Genomic DNA, 22,759 nt, shown 5'->3' on the forward strand with positions numbered 1-22,759 from the left:
TCTTGGAAGTTTTTTTACTTGGTGTTATCACATGACCAGCAGCATAAATAAGTTTAAATACTTCAAATGAGTGCTTCAGGCTATCATTTCCCTGCGTATCATGCTTCCTTCATCCACTAGTTTAAAAGAAAGAACTCTTACCTATGTAACTGAGTAAGACAGGGAGGAATATTAATCCATGAGTGGCTCCCAGCAAGACTATTGCTAAATACATCCTGAAGTAAAATATCTGGAATATTTGAGATTTGGCAAAGGCCAACACCACAATGCCTCCAAATTTGGTTAGTGTGATTCCACTGAACACCTAAGAGAGGAAAGATGGGGTTAGAAACCACTTTTATCAACTTAACCATAATTGAACATTTCTCTTTATGAGAATTTCTTACAGGTCAAGGTCCACTCTAACGGGGGAACTGAACCCCAACTCTCAGTTACTGATAAAGTAGCATTATGCTCTGCGGACATTGTTTTGTTGATTACGAATCTGGAGTCGAAGGTGTTAAATGGGTAAAAGCTGTGTATTCTGCACAGACCCCATGGGAACCCTGCAAGTCTATCAGAGCCATTTTTCCGACATAATTATTTTTAAATCAAGCTATGAACACTGTGTTTTTAGATAATGCTATTGTACACTTAATGATATCAACATAACTTTTATATGCACTGGGGAACCAGTATATTCATGTGTGACAAGCTTTATTGGAATATCTGCTTTACTGCAGGGGTCTGGGATCCAACTGTGTGTTCCAGGAGGTGTATCTCTCTCCGAGAATATAAGGAACTATATTATCTAAAATTGTTACGGAACAAAGTTTTCATTGTTACCCTGCAACAATAACTTTCTACTGTGGTGAGCTAACTGGTTCATAGCTCAACCAGTATCCTTCTCAGGTTTAGCCTGAGAAGATTTTTCAGATTTTTCAGACCGTGAACCATGGGTTGCACACTGGGCTCTGAGCACGGCAGCTCCCTTACAAGGCCTGGGCTTTCAATGGCAAAGGCTTCAGGATCCTATTTTCCTGCTTCAGCCACACGGCCACCTACAAAGGAGTCACCAACAGCAATGGTTCTAAAGAATTTCAGGATATAACTACATGCAAGATACTTTCCTCAAGTGCCTGGGAACTCAGCATCTTTAGGAGCTGCTGCTGAGCAAAAGATACACATTGTTTTCCCTGCTCAACTGTGAAGTGCTTTCTCCTGAGGAATACTCAGGGGCCAGGCTGGGCACTTCATGGGGAAACTTGTGCCCAGGTCGCTGGCTTGGGCTGTACTTACGGAGCTGCCCATGTGGGCGAGTGCCTCCTCGGCCCGGTCCACACGGCTGCCCTTTGTGCTCAGCGTGAACGCCCTGGTTATGTGGCTGCAGAACTCCACGGAGATGCCGCAGCTCTGAAATAAAGTGCTTCCTTTACAACCGCCCCCTCCTGGTAAAAGTCGTAAGCGGCCACCCACCCTCCCAGGACCTGTGGTTCCCCGGGTACCTCGGTGCTAAAGGAGCCCTAAGCATCCCCTCTACCCTCCAAGACAAAGCTCCCATCACACCACCTTCAACTGCACCAGGACGCCTGTGCCCAGCACTCCACTTTCCTCCAGCAGATGTGCCTTTATTAGGGGAAGCTGCAGAAACCTCTCCAGGTCCCCCACCCACCACGAGCCAGCATGCTGTCATCATTTCCTGTTAGCTGGGCCTCACTGCCATTCTACCTGAAGCCATGTTCCTATCTGTTAATACTTTCTCAAATGCGGCACAGGGAGGTTCCTGGGCTAGGGGTCCAATCAGAGCTACAGCTGCCGGCCTGCACCACAGCCACAGCAACGCCAGATCTGAGCTGCATCTGGGACCTACACCACAGCTCACAGAAACACCGGACCCTAAACCCACTAAGTGAGGCCAGGGATTGAACCCGCAACCTCATGGTTTCCAATGCTCCACGACAGGAACTCCAAGACTAACTATTAAAAAGCTTCCTGGCAACCACAGAGAGACAAAAGGTGCTTGCTGGTCAGAAAATCCCATTGGGAAGGGGCAATTTTTCTAAATGGAAAATGAACATCTTACTGTCATTATGCTACTTGTTTTTGCAAACCCTTCGGATGATGAAGCAAAGGCCGAACACCTAAGCTAGACCACGAGGTCACATTTCTACTGCTACATGCACCACCCAGGTCCCGACTCCATCTGCCACCTACCCCACGTGCGCCAGGGGCAAGAGCTGACCCCGGTCTCTCGCCCCCAGAAATAACCCACGTCAGGGGCACAGGAGGAATGAGCCGAATGGACTGGGACTCACCATCACCAAGTTGACCAAAGATACCGCGTTGAGACTGATGCCCCACAGCCACATGACGCCAAACATGTTGACCAAGATCATGGCGATGGTGACGCACATGATCACTGTGGCCCACAGCTCACAGCCCATGAGAACCACCGTCACCAGAAAGATGGCTCCCAGGGACACGCCGAGGTTAAAGATGGTGTCGTCGATCACGGTCAGGTACTGTTCGTAGAAGACGTAGAACACACTGGGAGCAGGGAGAAGGTTCTGTTACAGCTTGTTCTCACGTCTGGAAGCTTCTTCTTCATTCTGACCCTAGTGCAAAACTCAGACTACCTTGAGAGACACGGCTTGGATAAGACCTCCGTGTGCTGCAAGACTCACCTATGGCAGTTCAGCTGGACCTCTGACCACCGACCCCCAAAGAAGGCCCTCCAAGCTGCTGTGTATTTTAACTTTATTTTTCTTTTTTGGCCACCCTGTGGCATATGGAGTTCCCTGGCGGGGGATCAGATCTGAGCCATAGCTGCGACTCATGCTGCAGCTGGAGTAGTGCTGGATCCTTAACCCACTGGGCCAGGCCTGGGGTTGAACCTGCGTCCTGGGGCTACAGAGACACTGACGATCCTGTTTCACCACAGCAGGAACTCCTAGATGTGTATTTTTTACAAAGCTTTTTTGTTCATGTGCCCAATGCACTGTGCTTTAGAGGCATTTATCGTTAAAGAATATTCCGTGGCATTATGGAAAAACAAGCCCTTGTCTGTCCTAAAGATTACCCTGGCCAAACAGCATCTACTCAGGGCCTGAGGAGAAAACACTTTCTTGGTAAAGTTAATCAGCTCCTCCCAGGAGTCAGAACACCCACTCTAAGAACTCTTTCCACAGAAAAGCAGGCCGTCCTGCTGCCAGAACAGGTCAAGACACCCTTAAGTGAGATCATAGGGTTGAGGGACAAAAATCACTCTTTTTTTCTTTCTGGCTGCAACTTCAGCCTGTGGAAGTTCCCGGGCCAGGGACCGAAGCTGCACCTCAGTAGTGACCCAAGCCACAGCAGTGACAACGCCCCTGTGCCACAAGGAAACCTCAAAAATCACTTTCTTCTACTTTTTTATATTTTCCAAATTCAGTGTTTTATAAAATACTTTCTCTACAAGGAAAAAAACCCAATAAACAAGAGAGGAGTTCCCATGTGGCTCAGCAGAAACAAATCTGACTAGCATCCATGAAGGGGACGCAGGTTTAATCCCTGGCCTCGCTCAGTGGGTTAAAGATCTGGTGTTGCCGTGAGCTGTGGTGTAAGTCGGAGATGCAGCTTGGATCCCAAGCTGCTGTGGCTGTGGTGCAGGCCGGCAGCTACAGCTCTGATTCAACCCCTAGCCTGGGAACCTCCATATGCTGCAAGTGAGGCCCTTAAAAAAAAAAAGACTAAAAAATAATAAAATAAAATAAATAAACAACAAAGAGAAAGCTCCACAAAGGCGCCATCCTCAGGAATCAGCAGGGGGGACCCAGCCAGTTACTGACTAGCCAGGCCCTTCTGCAGAACTATTCCCCAGGTGCTGCCATTGCCCGCCCCCTGCTGCTGCTCTGCAGTGGGAGCTCCAGCACCAAGACCGTGGTAGGTGCTCCAGACCCTGGCCTCCTCACCCAGATGCCATTTCCTGTGACAGACTTCACCTGTGCTCAGGATGGAGCCGGGGTCAGGAGGAAAGCCAGGCATCAGCCTCCTACCAAGGGGGCCCAGGTATAGGCCCTTCCCCAGGCCCCCCATGAACAGAATCCACACAGTACCTGTAGGGGAACACACGGTAGCTACTTGCTTCCAGGCCCATGGTTCTGGTGATGTTGCTAGCGATGAGGCGGGCCTTCTGCATGGCATCGATGAAGTCAGCAGAGGCCTGCAGCACTGTGTGGTAGGTCATGAAGTAGGTGGCTCCGACCCCTGAGCCATTGCCCAGGATGTTAACGGCTGAGCTGTAAGCGGCGTGTCCCCTGGGAGAAGGCACTGGTATCAGAGGCCACGCACACCTGGTGCCAGACCTGCAGAAGCTGAGCACTCAAGGCGGAGTGCTGTCATCTGACCCTGGGCTCAGGGGTCAGGCCAGCTGGAACTTTCAGGGCAGAGAAGGCCCTGAAAGGCCACGATGAGGGTTTAGCTTATTCCTCCCCACACTGGTTTTTCTTTGCTCCTTTGGATTCACTGGTGTGTAACCGATGTTGTTTCTGTAGCTGGTTCTGCTTGCAATCAAATGTATTTTTATACAGGGTTTGCTCAGCAATGCTGTGTAACAGGAGGTGGGAAGGGACAGGGGGCCCCGGGGTTACGGCCGAGGGCTCGGCCTCAGCCCCGAAACCCTGGGCAGTTTCCGGATTGGGGCGGCAGGGTCATCTTCTGCACCCCCTACGCACAGGGCCAGGGGACGAGCCCCTGGAATGAGGGCGGTGAGGTGTCTCCCACGGTACTGGCATGTAGGAGGCTCCCTGTGAGTGGAGGCTGTGCCCTCCTACAAACAAGTTCAGTTCACCATAACTTGTTTCATGTGGGCCAAGCATTCAGTCTGCAAGGAGACCGAGTGGCAAGATTCATTTCTACCTAATTTTTAGAAAGAGCCCTCCTCCGGGCCTAGCACAAGTCTCAAACCTGCAGACACGATACGTACGACTGACGGGATTCTGGTCAAATGACATATTCTTAGGAGAAACAGGGCTGTCCAGGGATTACCGAATGTACACGTGTATTTTCCTACCAATGCGTTTGAATCCCCCAGCTCCAGACGTCCAGCCGTCTTTGCTATTTCGGGGCCAGAGGCCCTGTTTCTCCGGGTAACTGACTGACTGGCCGGATGGGGGAGCGAGACAGCCCACGACCCCGTGTATGGGCAGGCTGGCGAGAAGCACAGTGGGGCTAAGAGAATCTAAACCTTCATCTCGGTTGACAAAGCAGAGCTGCTGTCCCAAAAGCCCCGAATCCCTCCCCCGAATTCTTCATGCCGCCAGGACGGCTAGGACACAGAGAGGAGCGCGTGACAGGAACGCTCAGGCCAGGACGGGATCGGCTGAGAATGAGGAGAGGGAGTTCTCTTTGGGGGTGTTTTGGTTTGTCTGCTTTCACAGAAGGACGAGGATGGGGTGGGGGGTGGCAGAGAAGAGTACCACCCCCACCGGGACCCCTACCCCAGCTTTCAGGGCAAATTAAAGGGGCGGGGCCCACAGGCGAATGGCTCCGTGTCACTTACCCTTTGCCACACTTGGGGTTCGGGTTATCGGACAGGAACATGGGCAGGAATCTCATGAAGTCTTCGCCCTGAGGCCTCTGCTTGCCCTCCGAAGTCAGAGGCCGGCAGCGGATGCAGGTGGGATCGACCACTAGTGCAGACACAGCAGGGGAAGGACGGGGCTCCAGTTAAAACGATTTAAAGTAATGAAAAAGAAGTGACGAGAATTCTTTCCCTGAATCGTTGTGCTTATCCAAAAGCTTCAAACACACATGATTTTCAGCCTAATAAACTTGAGGTCCCATCTTCATCGAAGGTAGGCTGTATAAATTTTCTTCCCTGAAGCAAGTTTCCTGCTTCAAGGACAACCTCAATTTGTTAGGACCAGAGCCCAAGGCCTCTGGGTTGTTTGTTTGTTTGTGTCTTGCTTTTTAGGGCCACACCTGCGGCAAATGGAGGTTCCCAGGCTAGGGGTCGAATCAGAGCTAAAACTGCCAGCCTACACCACAGCTCACAGCAACGCTGGATCCTTAACCCACTGAGGGAGACCAGGGATTGAGCCTTGGTCCTCACAGATACTAGTTGGGTTCATAACCCACTGAGCCACAATGGGAACTCCTGTCGGTGTTTTTTATCAAAAAAATTATAGGACGGCCTTGACACTCCTCCAAAACCACAGGGCAACAACGACAAACAAAGGAAAGCACACTCTCGAGAAACAACGGCCAGATACCAATCCAGAGAGGTGAGCGACTGGCACTGTCAGGAAGATGAGAAAGCTGAGAGTCCCCTGCCCTGGGCCGTGTTCAGCCCGCAGCCTGATGGGGCTGCTGGAGACGGGACAACGAGGAGTCTCCAGAGTGGACAAGGGAGGAAGCAGGTGATAACAAAGGAAGGAGACCCAGCATGGCAGGTACACAGATGTAAGTGGTGGTGAAATGCAATTGGTTTTTTTGTTTGTTTGTTTGTTTTGTCTTTTTGCCTTTTCTAGAGCCGCTTCCCACAGCATATGGAGGTTCCCAGACTAGGGGTCTAATCGGAGCTATAGCTGGCCTACGCCAGAGCCACAGCAACGAGGGATGTAAGCTGCGTCTTCGACCTATACCATAGCTCACAGCAACACTGGATCCTTAACCCACTGAGCGAGGCCAGGGATGGAACCCGTAACCTCATGGTTCCTAGTCGGATTCATTAACCACTGCACCACAACGGGAACTCCACAATTGATTTTTAACTTATTATTATTTTTTTAATGGCTATACCCATGGCATATGGAAGTTCCCAGGTTAGGGGTCAAATCTGAGCTGCAGCTGACGGCCTCTGCCACAGCCACAGCCTCGCCAGATCTGAGCCACGTCTTCGACCTACACCACAGCTCACGGCAACACTGGATCCTTAACCCACTGAGTGAGGCCAGGGCTTGAACCCTCATTCTCATGGATACTAGCCAAGTTCATAACCCGAAGAGCCACAATGGGAACTGCCTGATTTTTAAATTATAATGCTTAAGGTTTTTCGGAAAAAAAGGGAAAGAGCTAGAAAAGGATCAAGTACCTGAGGCGTTGCAGAACTGGTCTGTGCTATTGTAGACTCGACAGCAGGACGACTGCGGCTTAATCCAGTCAAAATAGTCGTCAATCCAGGACGAGGGAGCAAAGCCTATCCTGGTACTAGGGGGCAGGAGAGAGGAGTTACCCCCACAAGGAGGGAGCCTTCAGTCTCAGTCCCTTTTCCAGAAACCCCAAACTTACTTTTCTAGACCTTTTTAACACAACCCAGTAAGAGCACAAATCACATTAGCACTTAATGGAAAGAGCTTCAGAGTTTGAGCTTTTGCACGAGCCCTTTAGAAGGTTTTGCACAGGTAAAGCCACGCTCAGCCTATACGGACAGACAAATTCCCCAATCTTTTTTTTTTTTTTTTTTTTTTTGCTTTTTACGGTTGTACTCGAGGCATATGGAGGTTCCCAGGCTAGGGGTCTAATCGGAGCTGTAGCTGCCGGCCTACACCACAGCCACAGCAACACAGGATCTGAGCCGAGTCTGCGATCTATACCACAGCTTATGGCAACGCTGGATCCTTAACCCACCGAGCAAGGCCAAGGATCAAACCCACAACCTCATGGTTACTAGTCAGATTCGTTTCCTCTGTGCCACGAAGGGAACTCCCAATCTTTCTTCCTGAGACATCCCGGGTGAGGGGTCTGGCCTGCGGTACTGACTAGTTGTCCAGCTGCGCGGCGGTGAAGATCTGCTGCACCAGGGAGTCATTGTTGCAGCCCAGGCCCCCGCACACCATGTTCTGCCCTTTCAGAGAAGTGTAGTTGTGCCCCTCCTCCACGACAAAGTACACGGGCGGGCCGGCGTGCAGGTACCGACTGAGGGACTGGAAATAATCCATCACATACGAGTCCTGGGAAAGAGAGGGTGGACAAAGGGTGATTGTCCTGACGGTGTCCAATCAAAGGGAGGGTCCCTGAGAATCAGGGGGTCCTGGGAGGCTCCCAGGTTCATGATTCCCTCCACAGCTGGCACCCCCTCCCCACCCTGGGCCCAGGGGCTCCTCTGGCTGGTCCTACAGTTAGGAGGGCACTTCACGAGGTTCAAGGCTGGCTGCCTGCACTTGGTGGCCACACCAGAGGCCTGAGCTCAGAACACCCGGCCCAGCTAGGCAGAGCTCTGGGCAGTTCCTACATCACAGAAGAGCTGCCAGCACCCGTGTGGAAAAAGGTGGGCTAATGGCTTAGAAGAAAAGAGAAGCATCTTACATCTGGCATCGAAAGAGACTGATCCAGTCCAATTTCTACTTTGTTCAGGACGGCGATACTGAACGACAGAACACCCACAAATACTGCGATCTGGAACGAAAAGTGAGTTGTTACAGGACGGCAACTGCTTAGGGTTAGCCTGAGCTTAAGGGCATAAATTAAATCTCAAACACAAAAAGCTGAAAAGTAGGTTTAAATGACAGACCAAGAAAACAAAGAACGTGGGGAGGTCACTGTCTCTAGAGCCAAACTACCTGGGTTCAAATCCCGCCACAAGCTGCGTGACCCTGGGGAAGCCACTTAACCTCCCTTAGCTTCTAACGCCTCCTCAATAAAACAGGGGAAATAAGACTTGTAACATCAGACAGTTTTGGAGATTTAATGAGAAAATTCTAGGGGTGATCCAGAATTTAGCCCAGTACTCAGTACTGATGCCAAATATGAAGTGTTTCATAAATGTGGGTATTATTATGACTGCTACTAGAATGAGTTTATATTCTTTTAATAGAGACACATGAGATTATCGCTGCTGGCTAAATCCGGTGTCTAAGCTATAAAAGCCTCTACGTAGCTGCTGGGGGATGAGGCGCTATGCAGGGGAGGAAGGTGGGTGACACTGAAGGTGCAGCACAGGGTGACGAAGATTTCTATCTGGATGGCAGTGGTGCTTACACGGATCTGCACATGATAAACTGACACAGAAATGGACATACACTGCGCCCATGTCAAACTCCTGATTTTGAGAGTGAACTACAATTACATGAAGATCTGGACAAAGGGCAGCTGGGTCTTCTCTGGGCTACCTCTGCAACTATTCATGAGTCTCATTTTTTTTTGGGGGGGGGGAGGCGGGGCGTGCCTGTGGCATGGGGAAGTTCCCGGGCCAGGGATCCAATCCGCACCACAGCAGTAAGCAGAGCCACAGCAGTGACAATGCCGGATCCTAAACCTGTTGCACCACAAGAAAACTCCAGAATCTGTCGTTTAAAAAAAAAAAAAAAAAGCTTAAAAGAGAAATTCTTGCTTACATCGACTGCTAAAAATATTTCACATATGAGTCCATATTTGTTTTTGCATTCTTGCATATGTACTTAACAGCTGTCAGATCCTTTCCAGGCTGAGTGCTTAGAAGGCACGTGACAAATTTGTTTGGGGAGAAGGAGAAAGACCACAGTGAGCTCCTACCACAATGGGTCGCATCCAGTCCTTAAGCAGAAGCGGAGCATAGGAATTTTTGAAGAAGCGAAACAAGCAGCTTTCTGAGGCCTGGACGCCCGCTCCGTCCTCGGCGCCCTGGACACAGCAAACGACGTCCAGCCGGTTTTTCTGCGGGGACGAAGAGGAACAGGGGTCACCCTCTGGCTGCTTCATCTCGATTCTAGACTCAAAGGGCAGAGGCTGCAGTGTGGAAGACGACGTACCTCTTGCCGCTTGATGTCCAACCCCAAGAGACTCACGAAGCAGGTGATCTGAAGGAGGAAGTCGATGAGGACCGCCATCCCCGCAAAGAGCGAGAAAGTGTGCACAGCCGGCACCACGGACAGGCCTCCTGCGGGCAGAGGCGACATCACTCCCTGCACCCCGGGGGGCTTGGCGGGCCTTGTGTGCTTGTAGACATAGGGACACGAGGCGCCAGGACAGGCCAAGCCTGTGAGAAAACCCACTCTCCCAACCCCAGGGCATGCTGCCAAGTCTTGGGGGATGTGTCACACCAGAACCACCCCACGAGGCAAAGTGGGCTAGGAACCCGACTAGTATCCATGAGGACGCAGGTTTGATCCCTGGCCTTGCTTGGTGGGTAGCTGCAGCTCCAATGTGACCCCTAGCCTGGGAACTTCCATATGCCAAGGGGGCAACCCTAAGAAAGCCCCCCCAAAAAAAACCTCATGCAAACCAAAAAACCCCACAGCCATTTCTTATAGTGTCTGCTATGCTTCAGTCCACAAAGAGGGACGGTATTTTTGACCTAACATTTTATCATTGAATCTGTCTCTGTTCAGATACAATCAAATGCAGGTCCTCCTAGAATCCCCTAGGCTAAGACTCAGAAACTGAAAACTGGCAGCCTGAAAGATGTATATCAACTTATTTTAGGGTTAAAAACATTTTTTTAAAAAATAAGGAGCCAATATTCAACAATGAGATTTTACACAAAAATCTAGATTTAAAGTGTCGCTTGAGGAAAAAAATTGGACCTAGCAGCAATGGGCAGGCAGCACAGAACTGCCTTTTTAAGAGGGGACCTGAAGATTTCCCTTTATGGCGCAGTGGAAACGAATCCGACTAGAAACCATGAAGTTGTAGGTTCGGTCCCTGGCCTCGCTCAGTGGGTTAAGGATCGGCGTTGCTGTGGCTGTGGTGTAGGCTGGTGGCTATAGCTCTGATTAGACCCCTAGCCTGGGAATCTCCATATGCCGTGGGTGTGGCCCTACAAAAAGCAAAAAAAAAAAAAAAAAAAAAAGATGGGATCTGAGACTACTTTGGGTACCATGTCCCCATCATTCCTCCTGTCCCCCCAAAGTCACTCTAACCTTGAGGCCCAGGGTCAGCTGCTAACATCAACGCACTTGCACTGGTTTTCTTAAAATGGAAGTAAAAAGAGGAAATAACATTTTTCGTCTGTATACATCAAAAGGAACCACAAGGGCCACAGGGTCCGAAAGGCAAGACTGTGGAAATGGAGGCAGATCCAGCTGACGCTGCGTCTGTGTGGGAAGACCTCCCTCCTTGAGGCCCCTCATAAGAGGACCTGATGGCCCTGCAGGCCTGTCCACCTGTGACACACAGATCATGTCTTCTCTAGACTTACTGGGCGATTCTCACTGGTGTCCTCTTCAGAGGATACGGCCAGAGACGGGGCAGAGCGCCCTGCTAGTAAGGCTACTGATTTCTCCACATGAAAGGACACAGAAGTGCTGGTTTTGTTCCAGCCGATTCTGGCTCCTTGTTACTGAGGAAGATCTGAGACTCTTTGCTCACTTATGAGGCTGCTTCTCTATGAACTGTGTGTGCGAGGAGGGAGGCTGCCTACGGGGACAGGGACAGACACCCCGAGAACTGATGCCCACGATTCCGGAACGGCTGCATGAAAAGCTGTGCGGGGAAGGATTCTGTGGCTGTACAGGAATGATACTGCTAACTATCAACACCTGCTGGGGTGCTCCAAAGGGGAAGGGGCAGAGGGGTCCTGGTATTTGAACCCTAGCATCAACAATGTCCTGAAACCACAGCAGAAAGAAGACAGTTGCTAATGATACCTGAGATACAGCCACCAATTTTTCTCATGGTCCATTGTGACTCTGTAATCACGGACAAAGCTTAGAAAGGAAAGAACACAGAAGGGGCATACTGAGATGCCCAGGCTCAGGAAACTGCGGGACTGGTAGAGGTCACAGAGTAATTACCTAAGAAGAATGCCACTGTCTCGGAGAAGGATGACAGGAACATGCTCGGAGCCACTTCTCCAAGGACCCGGCCCAGCTGCTGGTCCAGGGTTTCCCCTTGAAGACGTTCATCTCTCTTAGAAATTAAAGAAAAGTTAAACATGCGAAATTAAAATTTCTAATTATAAAACACGACCTCTTGGAGTTCCTGCTGTGGCGCAGCGGAAACGAATCCAACTAGCAACAATGAGGTTGCGGGTTCGATCCCTGGCCTTGCTCAGTAGGTTAAGGATCGGTGTTGCTGTAAGCTGTGGTATAGGCCAGGAGCTGTAGCTCTGATTGGACCCCTAGCCAGGGAACCTCCATATGCATGCGTGTGGCCCTAAATAGCGAAAAATTAAAAAAAAAAAAAACACGACTTCTTTGCTTCTCAGCTGCCTTGTGTTAACTCCACGGCAAAGGAAAATGATTGGCAGCATCTATTTCTTGTATATAAACTTTATACAATGAAGTAGTAAGGCCCAAACCTTCTCACGCTGATTCTTTGGTGTTTCTGAAGCCCAGAGCCAGGAAACAGGGGAGAAGCTCAATGAAGGGCTGAATCACATTATCAGGAAAATACATCAACACAGGCTGCAGGGGCTGGACCTTTAAATACCACTCCTACGTGCCACCAGGTCTCTGCCCAGGTGAGGGCTACAGAAAAGGGACCGTGGGAATCAAGCGAGGCTGTTTACATCAACAGGTCCCATGTCAACCTTTGCCTTTTTGTGGTCCCTCTGACAAATCCTTCATTTTGCTACAGTGTGCTGAGAATCTTTTTAACTGTAAAAAAATTATAGTTGGTTTACCATGTACCAATTTCTGCTGTATGGCAAAGTGACCCAGTCATGCATAGATATACATTCTTTTTCTCATATTCTCTTCTATCATCTATCCCAAGAATTATTTTAATAGAAGTTGTACCCAAAGTATCTTCCACACACATTAGCCCTTTTTTTGCAGATATGTTGTCCATATTTAAACTAAATTCTCACTTTGTCTCCAGTCCACCAACCAGAGAGAGGGGTGAACTCCCTGGTCTCAAAATGTACAGAACAAGATACGGGCATGATGAGCCTTGCGGAGGAACAGAAACAGCCTCCCATATCACGCTCACAAATACTCTATGTGGAGCCCGAGAGCCGTATGTGGGGCCCCATACTTGGCTTTGTGATTTGAGACCGTACCTGGTAGGTCTGGACCAGAATGAAGATGTTGTCCACCCCCACAGCCAGCACTAGGAACGGGATGACTTCAATCACGATGAGGGTGAGGGGGACCCCAATGTAGCTGAAGATGCCCAGGGAGCAGGCCACTGAGCTCAGCACGATCAGGATGCCGGCGATGCCCAAGGAGATTTTAGAGTCCACCTGGGAGACACCACAAAGACATTAATCATTGCTTAGGCTGTTTTTTGTCCTGTTCCTGAAAGGCCCTCATTTTTACCTCTTGATATGGGTTTAGTCCATCTAGATTTACAACTGCAATTCCTTGTTTGTGAGAAGATACGAAAAACTGTCCAGGTCTTGCCTAGCAATGTATGTTATGAGCCTACATTCTTAGGTGAAGGGAGTGGACAAATCAGAAAAAACTGGATTATGTGGAATAAATTTTAAGTTGAAGATGAACACAAAAATTGGAACTGATGAAAATAGATGCAGGAAGCAGAAAATGCGACATACAATTAAAATAGGACAATTTAGGGCAGTTTTGAATACAATGAATTAGGATTAAGCAGAGGCAAAAATATGACATCACACTGTGCACTGCCATTTCTCTCTCTCTCTCTCTCTCACACACACACACACACACACACACACACACACACACACACACAAACTTACCAGAAGCCTGCTACAGCTTTTGATATGCCCCAGGGCTATGGAAATATATAAAAACATGATGGCATAGCTGATTAGAATAGTGAAGAGATCACTGTTACTTTCACGATTTAGTTCATCTTCAATACTTCGTTCAGCCATAAAAGAAATGGTCAGATTTGGATTCTTGTAGTTTTTCACAAAATTTATAAACCTAAAAGGGTAAGAAGAACTTCATTTTTTAGTTAAAACTTAAGTGACAGCTAAGTAAGGAACTCCTTCCCAACGTCTATGACACAAAAGCCACACTTAACCCTTGTTCCTCACTGGGGTCTTCTACACTCGAGGGGAAGGTAAAACGCTTTCAGGTTATAAAATTCCAGACATGCTGGGTTTAACCATTTAAGACAGGTTTAGAACAGGTTTAAGAAGTGGCTCATGGTCTCACTTTTTTACTGAAAAAGGATTTATCAATGAAGTATATTATAATATAGATATATGCTCATGGAACAAACATGTTCAAAGTTGATCTACTGATTCAATGCCGTCCCTATCAGAATCCCAGCTGACTTCCTTGTAGAAAGATGGGCTGATTCTAAAATTTACACGGAACTGCAAGGGGCCCAGAATAGCCAAAACTCTCTTTTTTCAAGAAGAACAAAGTAGGACAATTCACACACTCTGACTTCAAACTTATTACAAAAGCAATAGGGATCAAGATGGTGTTGTTACTGGCACAAGGACAGGCATACAGATCCAAGGATCAGAACTAAGAGTCCAAAAATACGCCATGGATCTGTGTTCAATATCGTTTTCAATAAAGGTGGCAAGTCAATCAAACGGGGGAAAGAAGAATCTTTTCAACCAATGGTCTGGGACACTGGGAGAGCTCTATGCAAACGAATGAAACTGGACCCTTACCTCGCACCAAATACAAAAATTAACTCAGTGCAACTAAGACCTGAATATAAGAGCCAAAATAGAAAACTCTCAGAAGAACACATAGATGTAAACGTCCAGGTCAGGGGTTAGGCAATGGTTTCTTATCTATGACACCAAAGGTATGAGCAACGAAAGAGAAAATAGATAACCCGGACTTGACCAACATGAAAAACTTCTGTTTTTCAGAGCAAATGTAAAATGGTGCAGTCGCTTTGGGAAAAAGTCTGGCAGTTCCTCAAAGAATGACCACACGACCAATCAATTCTATTCCTAGGTATATATGACCCAGGAGATATGAAAATGTATGTTCACACAAAATACTTGTACAGGAATGTCTACAGCATAATTCATAGTGGCCAAAAGGCAGAAACAACTGAAATGTTCATCAGCCGATGAACGGATAAACAAAAATGCACTATAACCACAGGAATGGAATGCTCTTCAGCCATAAAAAGGAATGAAGGACTGATACATGCTACGTCTTGGATGAACCTTGAAAACAACATACAACTTGGATGAACCTTGAAAACAATATTCTAAGTGAAGGAAGCCAGACACAAAAGTCTGCATACATGTTTTCATTCATGTCAAAGTCTGGAACAGGAAAATCTACAGACACAGAAAGCTGACAGGTGGTTGTACAAAGCTACACGTTAGGAAGGTGAGAGGAGAGGAGGGTGACCAGGTTTCCTTTGGGGTAAAGAAAATGTTCTAAAATTGACTGTGGCAATGTTTGTACATATCCATGAATACACTTCAAGCTACTGAACTGTACATGTTAAATGGGTGACGTGTATGGTACATGGATTATATCCCAACAAAGCTGTTCAAAGCCCCTGTCCTCCCTCTGTCCCTTCTTCCATTCCCTAGAGGTGATGTCACAGCTAACCGCTTCCCGGCTCTTTGGCTTGATAGCTATTCTAGGCATGGACAGCACCCATGGCATATATTTGCCCAAACACGCTGATGGCAGTTTTCATTTAATACGTCTTGAGCCATTTACCTCGTTCTCTTTGGTGACAGCATAATATTTGGCTGTACCTCCCTTACTGACATACAGTCAGCTTGCTCCCAGGTGCTGCTGTTAGAAAATGACACGAGGGGAGTTCCCATCATGGCTCAGTGGTTAACGAATATGCCTAGAGCTGTGGGTCACAGACAAGGCTCGGATCCTGCATTGCCGTGGCTCTGGTGTAGGCCGGTGGCTACAGCTGATTAGACCCCTAGCCTGGGAACCTCTGTATGCTGCGGGAGTGGCCCAAGAAATGGCAAAAAAAAAAAAAAAAAAAAGAAAAGAAAAGAAAAGAAAATGACACGAGGAACCCTCCCACCTGGACACTTCTCATCACAGGGATGTGTATGTAAAGACTGTTTACAGGCAAATTTATTTAATACAGGATTTTTTTTTTTTTTTTTTTGGAATCACTAGTACCAAGTGAAAGCACTGACATAACTTAAATCTAATGTTGGTTAATGTAGCTGAACAAATTATTAGGTGCTTTCTGGAAGCATCCAGCTTCCCACAAACAAAGCAGCTTGTTTAGACCCTGTGGGCAACTCACTCGCTTTCCCAGGCCTGGGCCCTCTGGAGCTTCTCTGTATCGTTATAGTAGTTATTGACAGGAAAGGTTATCACAAGGGCAGTGGCGTTGTTGTAGTTTTGATCTAGAAAGGAAAAAGGTGACATCAAAAAGCAGGTTACAAGCATGCAGAAGAGTAGATAAATGCGAGCGGAAAATCACAAGCCAGCTAGGTACCTGGTTTCTCATTTGGGCTCTTTTTTCCCCAAGAGCTCTTCATGGATTAAGGAAATGCTGTTACATACACTATTTTTTTTTTTCCTCCAGCTTTCTGTTTTTTGGCTTTTTAAACTTCATTCTCTACATAGGAATTTAAAATTTTCATGTAGCCAAATCCATCAGTGTTTCTCTTTCTAGCTTCTGCATTTTGTGTCTTGCTTAGAAAACCCTTTTCCATTTAAAAATTATTTTTAAAATTCCTCTTCCATTTTCTTCTGGTTCTTTGCTGGTGTCATTTCTTATGTTTTAATATTTGATCCACCTGGAATTTACTTTGGTGGAAGGAATAAGGTAGAAACCAAATTTACCTTTGATGGCTGTGACTCCATCTTTTCCCCCGGGATCAGAAATTTATTAATACATAAGGCAGAGTAAAAATTAAGTATAGATCACAACTTCTCCCCTCCCACTATATGGCCTCTTCATTAGGCTGCAGAAAAACCTGCTGAGCTGCCTGTAATTAGGCTTCCGATGCCAAGTTGTCACATGAATCATTACCTCATTGTATCATCTGTTCCAAGAGGCTGTAGGAACCAGCAAAGAGCAAGCCAACTGCCCTACCCACCATGAAAGTGTTTGAAGTCTTAACCAACTGGCTTAGAACGAAAAAGCAACCCATCAACTTTGTTTTCCCCCATCTGTCTCAAATATTACCTCTCCCCCATCACAGATGTTCTTAACTTGAGGTCCACAACTCCCTACAGGCGCTACTGATGAATTTCAAGGGTTCCACGAACTCCTTGAAACTGGGCAACATATTATGTGGATGTACACAATGGCATTATTCTGGGGAAATGTCAACAGATTCCCAAAGAATAACCTAAAAATGGCTAACACCATCCGCTTCTTTTCTTTTTTTGCTTTTTAGGGTTGTGCCTGCGGCATATGGAAGTTCCCAGGCTAGGGATCGAATCAGAGCTACAGCTGCTGGCCTACACCATACCCCACGGCCACAGCCACGCCAGATCCTCCAGATCGAAGCCACGTCTGTGACCTACACCCACCTCACAGCAATGTTGGATCCTTAACCCTCTGAGTGGGGCCAGGGATTGAACCTATACTCTCATGGATACTAGTCAGGTTCATAACTCACTAAGCCACAACAGGAACTCCTGTCCACTTCTTTCCAATTGAGAATGAAACCCAAGCCCAAAGCCAAAGAAGAGATTATATTTGGGACCCAATATATTGGGGAGCTAATAAGAGTGCTCAATTGATGAAATCTTTGTAATTACCACTTGATTATTAACGACAGAGGCAAGACTCCTTTACCTAGTAGACAAAGTAAAAGCTGCCCTCACTTACCATCGTAGCCTCCTAACACGAGCCACGGGAACACTGGTCCACCGAACGTCCCCAGACAAGGATCATGGAGCAAACTGGTGTCATTCAGGGAAGCAGGAGCCCTGCCAAGCATTTAGAAAACACCTCCCGATTAGAATCACCTCAAGATATCACAGAGACCTAAACGTTTAACAACAGAAATGCGGCTGATTATATTCTAAGTATAACTTGGGTGCTGAGGTTCCTGAGGTGAACCTCAGGTGAATAACACAGTTCGGTACTTGCTTTGGGCGCTCAGCGTCACAAAGGGAGAAGCAGGTAAATACAGTATGAAGTGGGCAATACCGCCCGGTGAATGATACACAGAGGAGGGAGCCACTGATACGTGGGGAACACTGTCATCACAGAGGGGAGAGCAGGACAGACCCAGGTCTCTGAGGCCTGGGGGGAGGAAGGGCGGGCATTCCTTGCACCACAACAGCGGGAGGAGAGGAGAGAGCACTGCAACAGGTACGAGAGGAGAGAGGAGGGGGGTGGAGGGATGTGCTTGGGTTATGGGATGGAAATCCTGTGAAACTGGATTGTTACAATCATTATACAACTACAGATGTGATACATTCATTTGAGTAATTAAAAAAATAAGAATAAATAAAAAGAGAGAGGAGAGAGCAGACGGCATCTGAGGGACCACATCACGTACGGGTCTAGAGCACAGGGTGCCATGCGGGAGGCCTCCCAGGGAGGGGACGGGGCCAGGAAGGGTGAAGAAGCCATGAAAAAAGGGTTAAGGGCCATGCCAGGCAGTTTAAATTTTTATCCTCAGGCACTGGGGAAGGATTAGATCTGGGGAAGAGGGAGGCTGTGAGCTGTTTTACACAGACAGCTGACTCTCTGGGCACTCATGAAGGTCCTCGCACATATTCCGAACCACAGCCCCTCAAGCCAAGGGAGGGAATCAGGCCTTGGAGGCCAGGTCATGGCTCAGGGTGGACAGGCTGCAGGGCTGTGGCCAGAAGCCAAGGGCCGTCAACAACCACCCCCCACCCCCGCCACGGGGCTCTGCCACCACATCAGGGCTTGAGAGCTCATCCTGAGGTTAAAATCCTTAAGAGTCCCATGAGGAAGAACCCAGGGATCCTGTGACTGGTAGGTGTCAGTGCCTTTATACAAGGCAGGAGGTCTGTGCTGGGCTCTGAGCCGGCGGGGCCCCTGCAGGACCACCTCCAGGAGAAAGCCCAGGGAAGGTTGGACAGTGAGGGGGGAGGTGAGAGCTGAAAATGCACAAGTGTGAGCACCGACCACACAGATCCCTGCTGCTAGGGTGAGGTGGTGCTCACAGCCTGCAATCCACACCTTCGTGAATCATGCTCCCTGCGGGAAAACACCAGTTTCATGTGACCCTCATTGCCAAAATTTTGATTTTTTTTTTTTTTTTTTTTGGTCTTTTGTCTTTTTTAGGGCTGCACCCATGGCATATGGAAGTTCCCAGGCTAGGGGTCTAATCGGAGCTGTAGCCACCAGGCTACACCAGAGCCATAGCAACTCAGGATCTGAGCCGCGTCTGCAAACTACACCACAGCTCTTGGCAATGCTGGATCCTTAACCCACTGAGCAAGACCAGGGATCAAACCCGCAACCTCATGGTTCCTAGTTGAATTTGTTAACCACTGAGCCACGATGGGAACTCCAGATTGATTTTTTTTTTTTTTTTAAGTGGCTACACCCGTGATATATGGAAGCTTCTGGGCTGGGGATTGAATCTGAGCCACAGCTGCAGCATTGCCAGATCCTTTAACCCACTGTTCCGGGCCGGGGATTGAACCTGGACCTCTCCAGAGACCTGAGCTGCTTCAGTGGGATTCTTAACCCATTGTGGGAACTCCCAAAGTTTTGACTTTTATTTTATACAATAAGAGAAAGTAAAATAACGCTTCTTCTTAAATAAAGTTAAATAATACTAAAAACTTTTTTTTCGACTGACCATGGCTGCCTCTCAGAGAAGGCTGGTTTGGGGTACACGGGCTACACCTGTTTCACGGACTCGTGCTTATAGAGGTGACCTCCCTGGAAGAGTAAACACAGCCCAACACCGGAAGAGGACCGTGCTCTAGACCCAGGATGTGGTGTGGTCCCTCAGACGTCATGTTTCAGGACCAAAACCAAACAGAACCTCAAGTCCCCAAACCAGGCCAGTGTTCAGAGGGCTTGGCTGTTGAGACGTGGTTAACTGAGCGGCACACTTGGCTGTTGAGAGGTGGCTGACTGAGCAGCATGCTCAAGTAATAAGCAATAATTCCTCTGCTCCCATAATGCTGAAACAGCCCCAGTGGCTGTCCGACTGGCTGAACAACTGTGTCCGGGTAAGATCAGGTTAGGCCAAGCAGCAGGGCACTGAGGGAGGGAGAGCAGAGACCAAGCCACACCTCCTGCCTTCAGACACGCCTAACCATCAGCCCACAGGCCGCCAAGCATGGCTTCTCTGTGGTTAATTCAAACCACACACATGCTCCCTGCCTGGCCAGCTGACAGGACTCAGCTTCTGAGCACTCTGATCCAAACTGCACTCTGATTTGGCCCTCACCCCTCGAGGGGATGCTGTACATTTAAAAAACTCGGTATGGAGATGTCAATTTATATTGGAAAGCAAAGGCATTACCGGCTTCTATGTTTGCTCTATGACACCAGCTCAGAAACACCGGAGTTGTGTCGTAGATGCAACCAAAGGTTATCGCCCAGCTTTCATTTCATTTCCCTGTGGCATTGCCTCTAGGACAAGAACCACTGTCCACCGTCTGCCTCCCTCCATCAGGATGCAGGCTTCGCTGGGAGGGTTCCATTCTTTGTCCCTGCTGGGGCTCTAGCACCTACAAGGGCGCATGGTCACAGCATGTGCTCGGATATCAGCGGGATGAAGGGAAGGCTGTCTCTGCCACATACCGTACGCAGTACAGGAAGTGTGTGTGGTAATCCGCATACACAAAGAAGAAGTCCCCTACTTGGTGGTCCAGCACGGAATGGCTGTTCTGGAAGTAATTTAACACACTCAGGATGGTGCAGTTCTTGTTATATGGTGAGAGAGGGGCCAAGCAGATGTCCTGAAGCGTCACCGTCTCGTTGTTGTAGGATGCAGTGATGTTTTCGATTGCTGTTTGTAAATCAAGAACCTGGAAGACGATTTTCGAAATCAACCAACCCAGAAATACATCAAATTTCTCTCAGATTTGGACTAACCATTACTGCCCCGAGGGCTCAGAAGATGAAAAGTCAGGGGACAACCCTTCCTAAACAGGAAAGGAGACTAAGACGAACTACAGTGAAGTATCAGAAGACAGCGAGGACCCACTCATAGGGAACAGCAAACTGGGATGAAGACCCCACTCAGAGGCACCCAGGGAGATGGGGAGGGGACACAGCGTCCAGACCATGTCTGGGTGCAGGACTCACGAACATCCCCCCATCCCTCTTCTCCAGCAGTGACCACCAGGACACAGAGGGGAGCCTGGGGAATTCTGCTTGGTTTCCCTGACACCCCCCTCCCTAACAAATACCACCTTGCTCCATACTAGGATTATTTATGCAGATGCTGATATGTTCTAAGAGAGAAGACACTCCAGGATGTAAATTACAATAGTTGCACCTTTGCAACAAGCTGGGAAAAAGCAACAGATAATCACTGGGTGGCAAAAAGAGTCTATGAAAGTTTTGGGAACATTCTCATGTTCTTTCAAGGCATTAGACCTTCTGTAGGCAAAGACCAATGTTTAAAGGAAAACCACGCAGGGAAACCATGCAACTGTTCATTAAAAAATAAGTAGGATACAGAGTTCCCTTGTGAAGTCACGGGTTAAGGGTCTGGTATTATCACTATGGTGACTTGGGTTTGATCCCTGGCCCAGGGAACTTTCACATGTCATGGGCATGGATTAAAAAAAAAAGAAAAAGAAAAAAGTGGGATGCAGTCTCTCTACAGACAGTTCTCCAGGGCAAGTGTGTTAAGCGAGAAGGTCAGGCTTGAAGGCCTGTGTAAGAGAATGGCCTGGATCTTTTCCCAAGTGCATCTCTTGCCAAATGCGGGGGGGAATCCCACATTCAGGCAATGATGAATCCATTCTGCAGGTGGAATCTGCCAGTAGCTCCTGCCTATGTCCCCAGGACGGCATAAGAGGCTTCATCCTTTTGGGTCCTGGTGTGTTACTTTTCAATTACCAAAGGAAAAAAAATTCCTAAGTTCCTAAGGTGAACTACACATACACTGTTTCAAAAGAGAAACACATCTCTTACTTTTTTAAAGACTCCGCGAAAAGTGCCTTTACTTTCATCATCAAGGTTTACGAGATATACTACCACATTCATCCCCCAACGCCCGTCAAACGAACTGGTCAAAAGCTGGCAAAGCGCCAGGTCCCCCTAAATCGATCTCTGCAAAGAGCAGCTTACTTGGTGTAAAATGTCTCTGCTGAGTGGAGGCCCGAAGGGCACGTCGGCTCCCGCGGGTAAGGGTGGTAGATGTGTGACTGGTTGTTCGTGGCCCGGATGATAAGCTGCTCCGTGCGGAAGAAGGGCCCGAAGTGCGTGTCAAAGTACTCCTTTTCCCGGCGTGCCTGGCTGCCTGGGGCAGACCAGAGGTCGACCGGGTCAGTCGTGACCCGGATAAACACCAGGCCTGAGGAACACGCGACGATGAAGGCCAAGGAGAAGAACACGATGCAGCCGGGGTGCCGGACGCAGAACGCACCCCACTGGGCAAAGAGCCGCCGCAGACCCCGCTCGAATGCGGCGCCCAGAGGGTCGCAGCAGAAAGCCTGCCCTGGAAGAGTAGGAGAGGGAGGGTGGAGGTTAAAAGCCAAGCCATTCCTGAAAATCGAACAGGGAGAGCGTTAGCTGTGACTGCGCACACGTAGCGTGGTGGGAATTACACCCTGGCAGGGCACACAGGTAAGCGTACCAGGCAATCCCCTGCCAGGCTCAGTTACCCAGCCATCGGCGCTGGAAGCAGCCCTCCTTGCAGCCCACAGGGCCTGCCATCCCCAACCCCTGGAGGAACTTAGGGTGCCCACACACACAAGCCTGGGAAAAGCAAAGCTGTCAAATGTCCTGTGCCCCGAGGAACAGCAGGAAAGGTGCTGCTCCTGCTCTCAGCCTGCCCAGTTATCACCTCCACAGCTCTGATCCCAGGCCAGGGCTATTCTACTGTTGCTATTAATGACACAGTTCTGACCTGCCC

General features: G+C 48.5%; 1 protein-coding gene across 1 annotated transcript in view; it reads right to left on the reverse strand.

Moving 5' to 3' along the window:
• The window catches only part of NPC1 (NPC intracellular cholesterol transporter 1), a 47,361-nt gene that overhangs the window by 1,010 nt on the left and 23,592 nt on the right, over nt 1-22,759 (reverse strand). Inside the window, 18 exon segments of the mRNA NM_214322.1 lie at nt 142-304; nt 1,279-1,392; nt 2,295-2,526; nt 4,074-4,274; nt 5,519-5,648; nt 7,052-7,167; nt 7,720-7,910; nt 8,266-8,355; nt 9,451-9,591; nt 9,687-9,814; nt 11,670-11,784; nt 12,878-13,060; nt 13,535-13,724; nt 16,015-16,117; nt 17,557-17,657; nt 20,473-20,699; nt 21,973-22,029; nt 22,032-22,342. Coding sequence (NP_999487.1) covers nt 142-304; nt 1,279-1,392; nt 2,295-2,526; nt 4,074-4,274; nt 5,519-5,648; nt 7,052-7,167; nt 7,720-7,910; nt 8,266-8,355; nt 9,451-9,591; nt 9,687-9,814; nt 11,670-11,784; nt 12,878-13,060; nt 13,535-13,724; nt 16,015-16,117; nt 17,557-17,657; nt 20,473-20,699; nt 21,973-22,029; nt 22,032-22,342 — 2,793 coding nt within the window.

Source organism: Sus scrofa, chromosome 6 (assembly GCF_000003025.6).
Source record: "Sus scrofa isolate TJ Tabasco breed Duroc chromosome 6, Sscrofa11.1, whole genome shotgun sequence".
Taxonomy (NCBI): domain Eukaryota; kingdom Metazoa; phylum Chordata; class Mammalia; order Artiodactyla; family Suidae; genus Sus; species Sus scrofa.